This window comes from Limanda limanda, chromosome 5 (assembly GCF_963576545.1).
Source record: "Limanda limanda chromosome 5, fLimLim1.1, whole genome shotgun sequence".
Lineage (NCBI taxonomy): Eukaryota > Metazoa > Chordata > Actinopteri > Pleuronectiformes > Pleuronectidae > Limanda > Limanda limanda.
In genome coordinates, this window is record NC_083640.1 from 10,462,338 (window position 1) to 10,475,091 (window position 12,754).

The 12,754-nt window shown below is 40.9% G+C and overlaps 1 protein-coding gene across 1 annotated transcript; it reads left to right on the plus strand.

Moving 5' to 3' along the window:
- The first annotated feature begins 11,064 nt into the window (after window positions 1–11,064).
- nkx2.7 (NK2 transcription factor related 7) lies at window positions 11,065–12,754 on the plus strand. Its single transcript, XM_061072301.1, has 2 exons — window positions 11,065–11,326; window positions 12,210–12,754. The coding sequence occupies exons 1-2, from the start codon at window positions 11,065–11,067 to the stop codon at window positions 12,752–12,754; spliced, it is 807 nt and encodes a 268-aa protein (XP_060928284.1).

Below are 12,754 nucleotides of genomic sequence, written 5' to 3' on the forward strand. Positions count from 1 at the left end.
TGGTGGACAGATGGGGGTTTGGTAACAGATACTTTCAGTAGATAATCGATGGCCTACAATTCTGTTTTGCAGTAAATTGCAAATCTTTGTGCACAGTGAAATTACAATATAGAGATTAACTTGGCAACAGGAGTTCAGTTCACTATCAAGCAGCTTGATTTATAACAATTCCCCTTGCAAACTGGCCATCTTACAGTTTCCTTTATAACTAAATTATAAAGAATTATTGAGCGTATTATTATTTAGAATAGAGCTTTTATTTAGACTTTGTGAAAAGAACTGAATCCGGTCCTGTTTATGGGGGGAAAAAGTTAATCTATATATTGTTATATTATAATTTTATATTGGATTGGTGAGGGGAGTGAAGCACAAACCAGAAAAAGAGATGTTTCATTTGTTTGTGTCGATTTAACAGCTATCTTTAAGATTTCCAAACTATGCAATAATCTCAAATACAACGGATTCACAGCAACACATGAATTGACCTTTATTTCATTCAGTGCCAGCTGATGCTGCGTGAGTAAAGCAGCAGCACACGTCCTGCACGCACAGTGTTCAGACGTCGCTCCGCTGAATTGCTCTCTGCTCCTGTGGATTTTTGTTTTTTAGTATTTTGTAAAGATGTGTTTGCTTTTGTTCTGTGAATCTGATCATTTTTTGTTTCTTTTGTGTCATTTGGTGCGAAAGGCCGTTGTGAAGGAATCACTTTGGGAAGAGCTATAGTCACACTGTAGTATATCCTAGCTTACTATTTTTATGTTTAATATGCACTTAACCACTATAAAGGGCATTGGAACATTCTGCACACGTGCAACATGTTTTATTTAGCCGGTGAATGGAAAAGCAGTCAGAATAAGTTGCATCCTGAAGGGTCGGGGCTTATTCATGTACTAATGATACATATGTCTGTATCTCTGTTGTCCATTGGTAAATCCAAAACCCAACAGCTGCTGCTAAACTCTTACTTCCCTGTATGATGCTGTCCAGATGCCCGTCCACTGTGGCCATACTCTGGCCCCGTCACAACACACAGTGAGCTCAGCACCGGCCGCTCGTTTGCATTTCAGCATTTTCTAAATGTCGATCCATGTCCTCATATTTATTTTCGATGAACATTCCTTGTGTCAAATATATTTGGCAAGGGCAAATTGACTGTTTCCTCACCGTCAAATGTAATGGTAATTTCAGAGAATGTACCTGTACACTGAATGTCTGCTTTGACTAGAACATGCCCAAGGTTAGGTGACCCATGAAGGCTATTGTTTAAAAAAAAAAACAACAACAGTGAGAGAAGTAATAAGGCTTTTGCTTTCTTTCTGTTTTGTTTTTTTAAAAATTCAACTATAGGGTGCTTAAGGTGGTACTGCAGTATTGTTCAAATGACCCATGGTGACTTTTGTGAAACTGTTTCTCCTGTCAACACTAGAGACTAAAGACTCCCTCACTTCTGGCACTTCATGGTACTCTTTTCCTCTCAAGACTTGAAATAGATTGATAAATGTTGTTGTGCTTAAACAAAATTCAATAAGCTTCAGTGACTAGTAAAGTTTATTTTGTATTCATATATATATAAATATATATAAATATATATATATATAAGTGACAGTTATTTTACTATTGAATTCAAAAAGTTATCAAGGATTTGAGGAGATTTACTGAAGTTCAGATGCTATGTAACGCATGATTGACCCTTGTGAATCACTTGCACTTTAGAATATACCCATAGACATATATACCCATACTGTGTATATGTTTGGGTTTTTCCTCTGTACTGAAAAGTCATGAAAGATACAAATGCATCAAATGTGTGTCTTTTGCTGATCAGAAATAAAATATTTATCATATCTGGCATATGGTATCACATACTTTGCTTTGCTCTTCCTTCACTCATTTAGATCCATCCTCACAGATTCACATCAAAACTAAACAATTTAAAGTCCTTCCATACTTTATCATTCTTCTATATCAGTTGTTCTAAACTACCTGCTATATGTTATCAGATCAAATCATTATAATGCTAATAATAAACTTTGTGTATGTACACATCACTTACATAGCACTGAAAAAGCTTTACAGACAATAGACAGAATAAAGCAATAAAATAAACATCTAGTTAAAAGCCATTTTATTAATCATAATCATCAAGAGTATATTGAGGTAGCTTGTCAGTCTGACAAGGGGTAGTGCCACCTACACCACTTAACCTATTGGGGGTTGTGTGGGGAGCTGGAGCCAATCAGCTGACATTGGGTGAGAGGCAGGGTATAACCTGGACAGGTCACCAGTCCATCGCAGGGTTAACAAGAGAGGCAAACATCCATCCACCCTCACATTCACACCTTCGGTCAGCTTAGAGTCTTCAATCAACCTTACAATAGTCTGCATGTATTTGGACGGTGGGAGGATACCAGAGTTCCTGGAGAAATGCCAAGCTTATATAACGGGAACATAAAACTCCAGACAGAAAGACAGGGATTCGAACCAGTGACCGCACCATGCTGCCCCCAGCTGTAGAGCCCTGACAGTGAATGCCCTCCCTCTTTCTCGATAATGGGCATTATCAAAAAACACATCTGTCCAATGCATCAGGGCCAAAGGGGGTCACACTAAACCTTCTGGAAGGTCCAGGATCTATTATCACCCATTTATCTCATTGATCCAGTTTGTGGAGCCCAGAAGGCGAGACCAACCACCCGAACATACCAGGTGAAGTCAGCCCCTATAGCCCATATGTACGGGACGGATGTTTCTTGATAACGCCCATTAAAATAATACATTATATTGGCTCTGACTTCATGACTTTAGTTCTTAGAAAGTCCAACAGTGTGGTGTTTAATAAAAGCAGATGGAAGCTGAGTCAAGTTTTTCTTTCCCCTGCTGGTAATTAAACTTAAAGATGCATTTATGCTCTGACTCTATGGTTCACTGCAATGGCAGCACAAACACAACCCCACTCCCCAAAATGAAATGTTTGAGAACATGCTCATAGGTCTCCTCAAAAACCACACAACACATAAACATAGAAGTGGTAAACTGCCGTGACCTGTTGAGCAAGACATGGAGATTGTTCTCTGAAACCCTCCTGCTCGATTTTCTGGTTTCGCTTTATCACCAGGCCCTTAAACCAGACCACAAAATCTACAATAAATGTGTCAACCATGACTTCACAAAATAGTATCCAGGGCTGTAACCATTTCTAATTTCCTCAGCAACATAAAAAACTGGCAGCAGAGACATAGTCCTCGGTGCTGCCATCATACCAGACACTTGGCACCAGATTTTCTTTTCTTTTTTTTGGGAGAAATGCATCTGTTTCGGTTTCGGCTTCAATTCCACAACTCAATAAAAAAAGCACGATGGCAATTTTGGATTATTCTCGACCAGATAATCAGCAACCAAAGAACACACTGAAAACAAAGTGCCATTACAACCCTGATCATCGACCTTTGACCCAAGTTGATTGGGCACCAGTTACATTTTATTAATGATAATTGATAACTATGTTCACCAAGAAGCTTATGTTTTCGTATCCATTGTTAGTCTGTTTGTTTTTTAGCAGGATTATGCAAACACTGCTGTACGGATTACTATGAAAACACCTAAAATGATGCAGTATGAGTCAGGAAAGAACCCATTTCCCCAGTTTGGAGGACTGATATTTATGAGTGTTTGTGCAATTTGGTGCAGACCCAAATAAAAACACGGATCAAATGAATTAAAATGTAGTTATATAAGGGGGCAGCATGAAAAATCAAGCCCAACGACTCAAGTTATCAGGGCAGTGTGTAATTCTTACTTTCCCTTTCATATACGTATCCATTTAATACGAATATAACACATATCCAATGCCAAGGTGTGTGTTGCAGTGAGAGTAACAAGTGTCATGTGGACTCGAGCTGGTACACAGTTTGATTTACGTTCACATTTCGTCTAACAAAGAACCCGTTTCCCAAACAGGTCGTCCACAGCATCGACACCAGCTCCATTTCTGCCCCAAGTCCACAGCGAAGGAGGTGGTATCGGAGGTGATGAGCCGACATGTCAGCAGTCCTCATCCTTCTAGTCTCAGCTTTTCAAACCACTAAGTGCTTGCCGAACACTGTCCCTGTCCAGCCAGGCTTTATCTAAAAAGGTGAAGGTCAACATTCTTTTTCAAATCATCTCTTTTAACTGAGTGTCTATATGCCACGGACACAGAGGTCCTGGCCCTAGATTTTTCCCCTGTCCTCATGCACGATTGCCAAGTTGGCGACGTTAATGTTTTAATAAAGCCCAAATTAGACTCTGTTGTAACATTAAATAAAAATCTACAATCCAATTGTCTGACGAATGTTTGCGAAATCCGTTTCTTTGAGCTTTCTATTGTCTAACAACTGATTTAGACCTTCACTGTGTAATGCACATGCTGAAAATGAAAAAGCAGCTGCTCTATTAAGCACAAATCATCAGCACATAACACGGTTTATCACATCCCATCCGTGCTCTGTGTGTGTGACAAATCCTGCGGGACCTGCGAAGGAAGATGAAGGACGCGGCGAGCACCTCCTGGTGAAAATGAACTTTCTTAAACTTGAGCACAAACGAGCTGAAACTGCAGAGTGCCTGTTTGCTGTGAGAGCCTGAGGAAAAGAGGGGGCAGAACGCGGAAGGCTCCGTGGACGCTAATCTCAGTCAGAGGGAGATATAATTTCATGCCTATTTAGAGAAGAGTCCTGAAGGGCTTTCTCATCAGCCGGCTCTCCAGTCTCATGGATAGGTGATGCAGCAGCTCTGCACACTGATTCTATCATCCCCCTCTTTAAAGAGACATTCACTCTGCACTCATCAATGGATTTAACAGCAGCACGATGGGCAGAAGGAGAGAGTTTTCCTCTGCATGGTCAGTGCAGGCATGTGTGAGTCTGTCTGCCTGGTTACATTGCTGCAGTTATGTAGTGGGCAGCTCTTAAAAAGCAATTAGGGTGGAATTACTGCTTTCAACACACAGAGGCATCTTGTTGCCAGGAAACATTTGAACAGATTTTTTGACCCTGCCTATTCACTTTGTTGCCTGTTGCTTGGACTGCTGCCGAGTGTATCACCACCCTGACAGTCACAACCAGAGCAATAATGAATAATGACGAAATTAGAATATCATTATGCAGATGCAATTCATACCATCTGCTTGTGTGTTGTTTTTTTTTTGTTCAGAGACAACGATATGATACCTTCTGCTTATCAGCAAGGTTTTACCAACCTTATGCATGGGCATGCTTGTAAAATGCATATGTCTGCATTGCACACATAATTGCACACAATGTCACGTTAATATGAGATACTAATACATGCATCTTAACCGTGGGGTGCACGATCACCCTCCACTCAATAATCAGAAATGACTCTGAAGCGTCTGCCTACAATCTGCAGGCCAGCAAAAAAACCTCACCACTGTTTGTCACTGTTATAACACTTGATCACATTCTGAGGGAGGAAAGCTATGAATCCATGGTGCATGCACAGTGTCAGCAATTTGATGGGACAAATGAACAATGCACTGTGGTTAGAGCGGTATATGGCAATTGCCTCTCCCCTCTCCCAGTGTGTTTTATATTCATTATGTCCTTCTCTTTCCCATGAAACTTGTGGCATATTCATCAGCAGTGTGGCAAATTAGATGTGCAGTGAAATGGAGTATGACTGAGAGCAGTGGAAGATTAGATCCACTCCAATCTCACCCTGCAATCACTATCCCTTCATTTCTATGGGGAAATACCCAAGGACGGGAAAGAAAATTAGATCAAATTTTTACTGAAGGAAGCGGCGGAGTGGCAGGGGGAAGAGATGAAACAGAGCGTTTTCCATTTCTGCCAGAGCTTCTCTGGATTTGTCAGTTCTAAGTTCTGGATGTGCTGAATACAATTAACTAAACATTTACCAGGACTGCACATCTGCACATATAGGTGGACAGATGAATAGTGAGTTATAGGTTCACTGCATTTTGTCACCTAACATTTATCTTTTTTTCACTTTGCACAACACCATGCTATTTGGGCACCGAATGTGCACCACCTCAGCAATCAGACTGATTGAGCCAATTGAGCTTCATGTGCAGTCACTTTACAGCTGAAACGCACTCCAACTCTCAAATGTTGCTCGCTCTGGCAGCACCCGGCTGTTTTAACAGCTCTCCAGCTCAACACTGAACTTTAAATAACAGCCAGGCAGGTTTGACCAGTGTGGAGGAAGCCCTGTTCCACACAGTGCTGTTACCTATGATTTCCTTTGTGCCAAATTCAACTTGCGTTTCATGACTACATCTTTCTGTGACAGGACACGGAGGGACATACCATGAGACTGGGCCATAGAAGAGAAACTCACAGGATATTCAAGTTAAATCAAGTTAGAACACAAAGAACAGATTAAGAATCTATTGCTTTTGTCCACTTTCCTTTTCTGAGAATCTCCTTGTGTTTTAGAGACATTAAATTTGTTCAATGTGTCCTGTAATTTGGGACTTAAACTCTGTGAGACACTGAATGACAATAAATTAATGACATTCTCTCTGTCGTTGATCCTCCAGCGTGGATGAAATCCTCCTCTTATTGGAGCTGGTGGATTTAACACAGGGGGACAGAGACATCTAGTGGCTAAAAGCCGGTTGCACCAGTTCCTTCATACATGTTGCAAACAAGCAGCAGACATACTGGGCAAACTGGTCCAAATAAAATGACAAACTCACAAGTACCGCACACTTTAGGCAAAGCTTGCATATGACTGAAGGCAGTCATAGCAAAATGAAGTGGTTATTCCAAATATGTAATTTTAGTAAGTCAGAATTCATCTGCTGCATCTTCCTTAACAATAATTGTGTTCATCAAAATCATTTTTTGAAACAACCACTAAACATTTCCCTTATAGATGTCAGTGTGCTACATAAGTAAAGCATTAAGGCACTGAAAACACTAATAAACGATGGCACATGCTTTAGGGTCAATGTTGTGTATAACACTGAAGTCATGTTAAATGTTTATGTCACTCATATCAACAACATATATAACAGTCTCCCAAAGCAAACCCAAATAAGCACAGTAGAAACAGTTCAGATGAGATGTTACCAGTTTGGCTCTGACTTGAAACATGACTGTAACAACCCTCTCTGAGGAGGCCTTTCCTTCTGCAGGGTCCTGATGGGAGGAGTTAGGTCTTCAGGTAAATTCACCTCACCTGGTCGAGCGGCACCATGTGAGCTGGTGACACTCAGTCAGTCTCTCTCCCAACGGCTTCCACTGTTTGGTTGGGGTTGTAATTTTATGTCTCCATTTAAATTTCCCCGTGGATGCTCTTTTAAGATTGTGTTTGTAGTGTATGACGGCTGAATTTGTCTGTTTGTATTGTGTTCATTGTTGTAACAATAGTGTGTTGCCCCCTTGTCTCTCTTATAAAAGAGATTATATCTCAAAGGGACTTTTACCTGGTTCAATAAAGGATTTATTTTTAGGATATATTCAAATATGATCAACTTGTACCAAATAGCACACACTCACTTCCCTAAATTTTCAGTTCCGAACTTTTATGGGTTCTCTCTTAGCTAATGTCCCAACCCACACCAAATTTCATTGAAATTAGTTTTTTCGTTATCCCTGCCGACAATCAAACTTACCAAAAAAGAGACGGGAGGAGAACATAACCTCCTTGACAGAGGAAACAACAATCAGTACTTGTGTGATTTAAGTCAGACAAAGTGTAGAAAAGCAGAAGCTGATACATGAATATGTGACATTTATCTGCTCAGACGCTTCATTAGAGTTTGGCAGCTGGTGCAGGTGAGAGTAAATAGATAATATTAAATACAGATAATAAAAGTGTTATTTCAATGGGTAAGAGTGATCATGTGATAAAGTGATGAAAGCTGTTTCATAGTTGACATGTTTCACTGTCAGTGGGTGTCTACATAAACCACATTGCATATAGAGAATGTAACCCATATATTTCTGGGGGAGTCTATAATGTCACATAATGTTTTGTGAGTGTCCTCAGTTAATTGGCCAAAGGAAAAGCTGGGTAGAGTTTCATTCCTCCTTCTCTCCTCTTTCTGCTGCTATCAGCCTCCTATTTAGCTGTATGATGAATTAGGGGTATTTAGTGGTAAACTCTACTCAGCTGGCGTCTTATATTACAGAGAGGGGACGTATAGGAATCAGTGGGAAAGGCTTTGATTTGAAGGAGTGACAGAGAGTCAGAGAGAGCATTGCTCCGAGCCCTCGGAGAACACTGCCGCAGTGATTAAGTCATTTACTCATCAAACTGAACACCCTGAAATCCCTGAGGTGTCAAACAACTCACAGTTAACATGTGAAGTTTCTTTCCCCCTCTGCTTTTGAAGTTCAGGTTTCTTACCACTTTAGAAATCCTGAGTATTTCAGTTAGGTTTTTAGGGTTTTGTTTATCCAGCAGCTGCAGGAAGTAGTAGAGCAGAAACAGATACAGCAAATACAGATGTTGATCAACACACAAAACAAATGGAACAACAATCTAACAAACGCGAAAAGATATTTAATTAATGAAAATACATTTAGAAAGTGACGGCACTGTTTTCTATTCCAGTATAATCATGAATTGAAAATAATCAAAGAAAACATAATTCAGCATTTTTAAATGAAAGAGCATGAATCTAGTTTAACGCTTTAGTTATCTGATCTGAAATGAAGTGGATTGACTCAGTAACGCAGAGAAAAATGATTATGCATGTTTTAATCTTATATCCCATATGACTATATGCGTTTTCCCTCAAATTTTCCGTGAGCAAAGAATTCATTAAAAATGTAACTCTGCAAAAAAAAAAAATTGTGTCAATTAATGCCCACATTTATAGTTATGATGGGACATCATTATAGTTCATACAAATTCATTTGACTCCCTCCCTTATTGCAATACAGTTTATAAATCCTTAGAAACTATATTGCAGTTATGAAGTAAAATAGTTGTAAATAGAGGTAAAATCATAATTTCAAGGGAAAACATTAGTTGTAACTTTTATTCCAACTGTTTAATGCCTCTATTGCTGCTCAAATACAATTTTGAAGTAATACAACTCAATAATAGTGTTAACAGGACTAAGCAAAACACAACTAATAAATGACTCATGATGATTTACTTCAAGAATTAATTTGTTTACACTATGTACAAACAATCGCTTTCTTTTTTTTACATCAGTTGTAGTCTTTAGCTGTGAATGATCTGAATGACTATAAAGGGAATCTTGAATCTTACTGTTATGCTGTCTGACTCAACTAGAAAATCGATAATAGCTAAATGAATGTAACACAATCAAGGCACTAAGTCTAATTAATGTAGCCAAAGAAAAGAGGTTGCTTCAAAACAACAAACAAAAGCTCTTAAAAGTGTTTTTAAGAGCTTTTGTGTGAAATTAACTCAATGAATAAAGTTATTTGAGGTGTAAACATCTGACCCTAAGCTTAACTTAAGACCTTAAAGCTCTTTTAGGCCAAATCTGCAGCAGGTTGAAGTTAAACTCAGGACAGGATGCATCTGGGTTTAAATAAACCACAGGTGACTTCTGAGGCATCAGTTGGTTTTGTCTCAAATCTGGCTTGAAATTTGAACAACAATTTAAAACCAGATCACAGGATTCACCTACACAGACTCTTCTCAGGACAGTGTGGATGTTCACTGGCTGTTTTCTATTGTATTCGGCTCCTTTCTGTTTTTCTCTGACCTGCAGCCAACTACACAAATTGAACCGGAGAACAGCTTTTACTGACCTGCAAGCAACTGGTTCAGTGTGGAAGATGGCAAATCAACAGCTAATTCTTAAGACTTACCAGCAGAGGAGTAATCTCATACTTTCACCATGATTGATCGATTCATTAATTAAATAACTACTTTCTTTCTATATATTTTTTCCTTTGTCTGTTTCTGGAGGGTTGTTTACATATATTCACTTAAGGTAAATACTTTCCAGACTTACATTGTCTGTACTTTTACAATGTGTGATGATGACTGAATAAAAAATCAGAGGAGAGACAGAAATCCTGATACACACAAACTTAGGGATCTTGAGTGTAAAAGTGTTTTTTTCTTAATTCAATAACAAAGTTTTAAAGACAAAAAGACTTGTATTCTAAAGTGTCACTCAACAGTTTGAGTCTCTGCTTTGAACCCCTGTGCTCGGACCTCCACACATCCTGCAGTGCAGCCCGTGTCTGTCCTGGTTCCTGTCTGTGCGCAGGACGCGCGCCTCGGCCTCAGTCATGCATCTCGGGCTGGCGCCGCCGCCTCTCCACTTCCACAACATCAGGTGTAGTGTTACTGTTTGTTGTGGCCTGAGAACACTAATAACGTGGCTGGAAAACAATGTTGATGGTAAAGCTGTTCAACATCACGCAGGATCACTCAACCCACCCACCACCCCCAGACACCCCAGAGACCTGCGCGCTGATGGCTTTTTTTCTTTGGCTCATCCGATGGATGGATTACACTGAATAAATTAACACACCTCTTTTTAAAACACTCACATGAGCTGGACAGTTTTGACTCATTGCTGATAATGTAAAGTCACACTTGTAGCAAACATACATTGTTTATCCATGAAGAAACTGAGAAGTTTTAATTCCTCTCATGTTAAGAATCGATTGTAAAAAAGGACAATCGACTGAAAGCAACTCCTTAAAACGTATACATTCGTTCAAATGTTTATTCTGGGTCCAGTTTGCATGGTGCTCAGATCTTATCTCTTGATTAAACTTGTTAATTACTCCTCCTCCCCGGCAGAGAAGGGTGGACATGACGAGAGGAGTTCCTGTAAGGTGAGAAGAAGAGAGGCAGCTGCAGGACTGTGCGCACAGGCAGGCAGGGTGTTGGCCAGTGTTTTGGAGAGAGGTGACAGATCTATCTCTCCCTTTGCGCTTCAGCCGGACCTTTGAATGGTTTCTATCTTCCCAGTCCCTCCACCCACCAGTCACTTAGCAAGAGGCGCAGCGTCACCATCACCAGCAGCTCCAGCACAGTGCGTAAAAAACTGGATTTTTAAAAAAGTAATTTGCAGCTAATTGAAAGGTTGCGGGGATGCATCCCAGTTCAACCTCCACCTCGACGCCCTTTTCCGTCAAGGATATTCTGAGGCTGGAACAGCACAGGGACTTTGAGAACGAATTTCTGGTGACGGACCAAGTTGTTCCAATGCAACATCATCATCATCCTCATCATCATCAGCAGCAGCAGCTCATGCTCGCTGCGTCCAGGAGCAGGGACTTTTATGACGTCCCCGGGACGCAGGAGAAGGTCGACGCTCACAACTCAGCAGCAGAGGAGGAGATAAATGAGCAGGGTGAGATGACACGATCTGTAAATCACCTTCAAACCTATTCCTCTTTAAACACTAGTGGCTGTTTGTATGGAGGCCACCTGGCGGGATGGGGCCTTGTGGTCCCGGGGAGGAAACGCGCCTTAGACCTGGAACATTTTCATTTTGCTTCTCAATTTAAAAGCTCAAGCAAACATCATTATTATTAGATAAACCATCAAATATGGGGAGACCCATTCACTTGTAATATTTTAACACCAAACACCCACAATTACGCACGTGTAAGGAATGGAAGGAGCAATGAAGTGTGACTAATTGTGGTTGTTACTGTTATTATTTGTTTACTGTGGTTAACCAAGTGCACACTGTTTAATGCACTGTTTGTTGATTTTTGTCTTCAACGTAAATCGATCCATTTAACGAGGAGACCCAATTGTAAGCCTGTTTGAAAGGGACAACGTAATACGACCACTTCAATTAAGATAGATCTATCATCTCACAAACGTAACGTCGTGAAAACAATACAATAACCAATTGTACACATTTTAACTTTTTTCTACACTTACTATTTTATTTTGTAAGTGGATGAAATAGGAAGCAAAGTACGTATTTATTTCAGTACAATATTTTACAAATACAGTGTACTGCAAAAATAATAAAAGCAGTTGTAAATATCTGGTCTCTTGCAGCCATACAAAGTTCAGCTCATCAGATTTGGCATTTTACTTAAACCTTATTATGAAAATGTTGGTATAGAAACACATGCCATCATCAAACTCCATCAGCAGATTAATCCTATTTTATTTTAGCCTAAAATACCATTAATTGATGTTTTTACACGTGTAAAAATGGTTTGTGAATTTTGGTTTATTGAATTCCATTAATCCCATTGGCCTGTTCCGTGCAGACACCAGCGGACCGGACAGTTCTCCCGGCTGCAGCAGGTCCCGGCTGCGCAGGAAGCCGCGGGTGCTCTTCTCCCAGCCGCAGGTGTCCGAGCTGGAGAGGCGCTTCCGGCAGCAGCGCTACCTGTCCGCCCCGGAGAGAGAGCAGCTGGCCCGCGGCCTCAAGCTCACCTCCACGCAGGTGAAGATCTGGTTCCAGAACCGCAGGTACAAGTGCAAGCGTCAGAGGCAGGACCAGTCCCTGGAGCTGGCCGGGTACCCCCCCACCGCGCCCAGGAGGGTGGCGGTGCCGGTGCTGGTGCGGGACGGGAAGCTCTGCGGCGCCGGCTCGGCCCCCTACAATGTGACCGTGGGACATTATAACCCAGTGTTTGCCAACAGCCACAGCGTGTACGGCTGTGGGTATCACAGCGTGTCTCCAGCGGCCAACATGTCCAACATGTCCAACATGTCCAGCAACCAGCTGCTGGACCTAACAGGAGCCGGCGAGGGGCCCTTCAGCCACGGACACTTCCAGGCCTCGTTACAGGGACTGATAGGCTGGTGA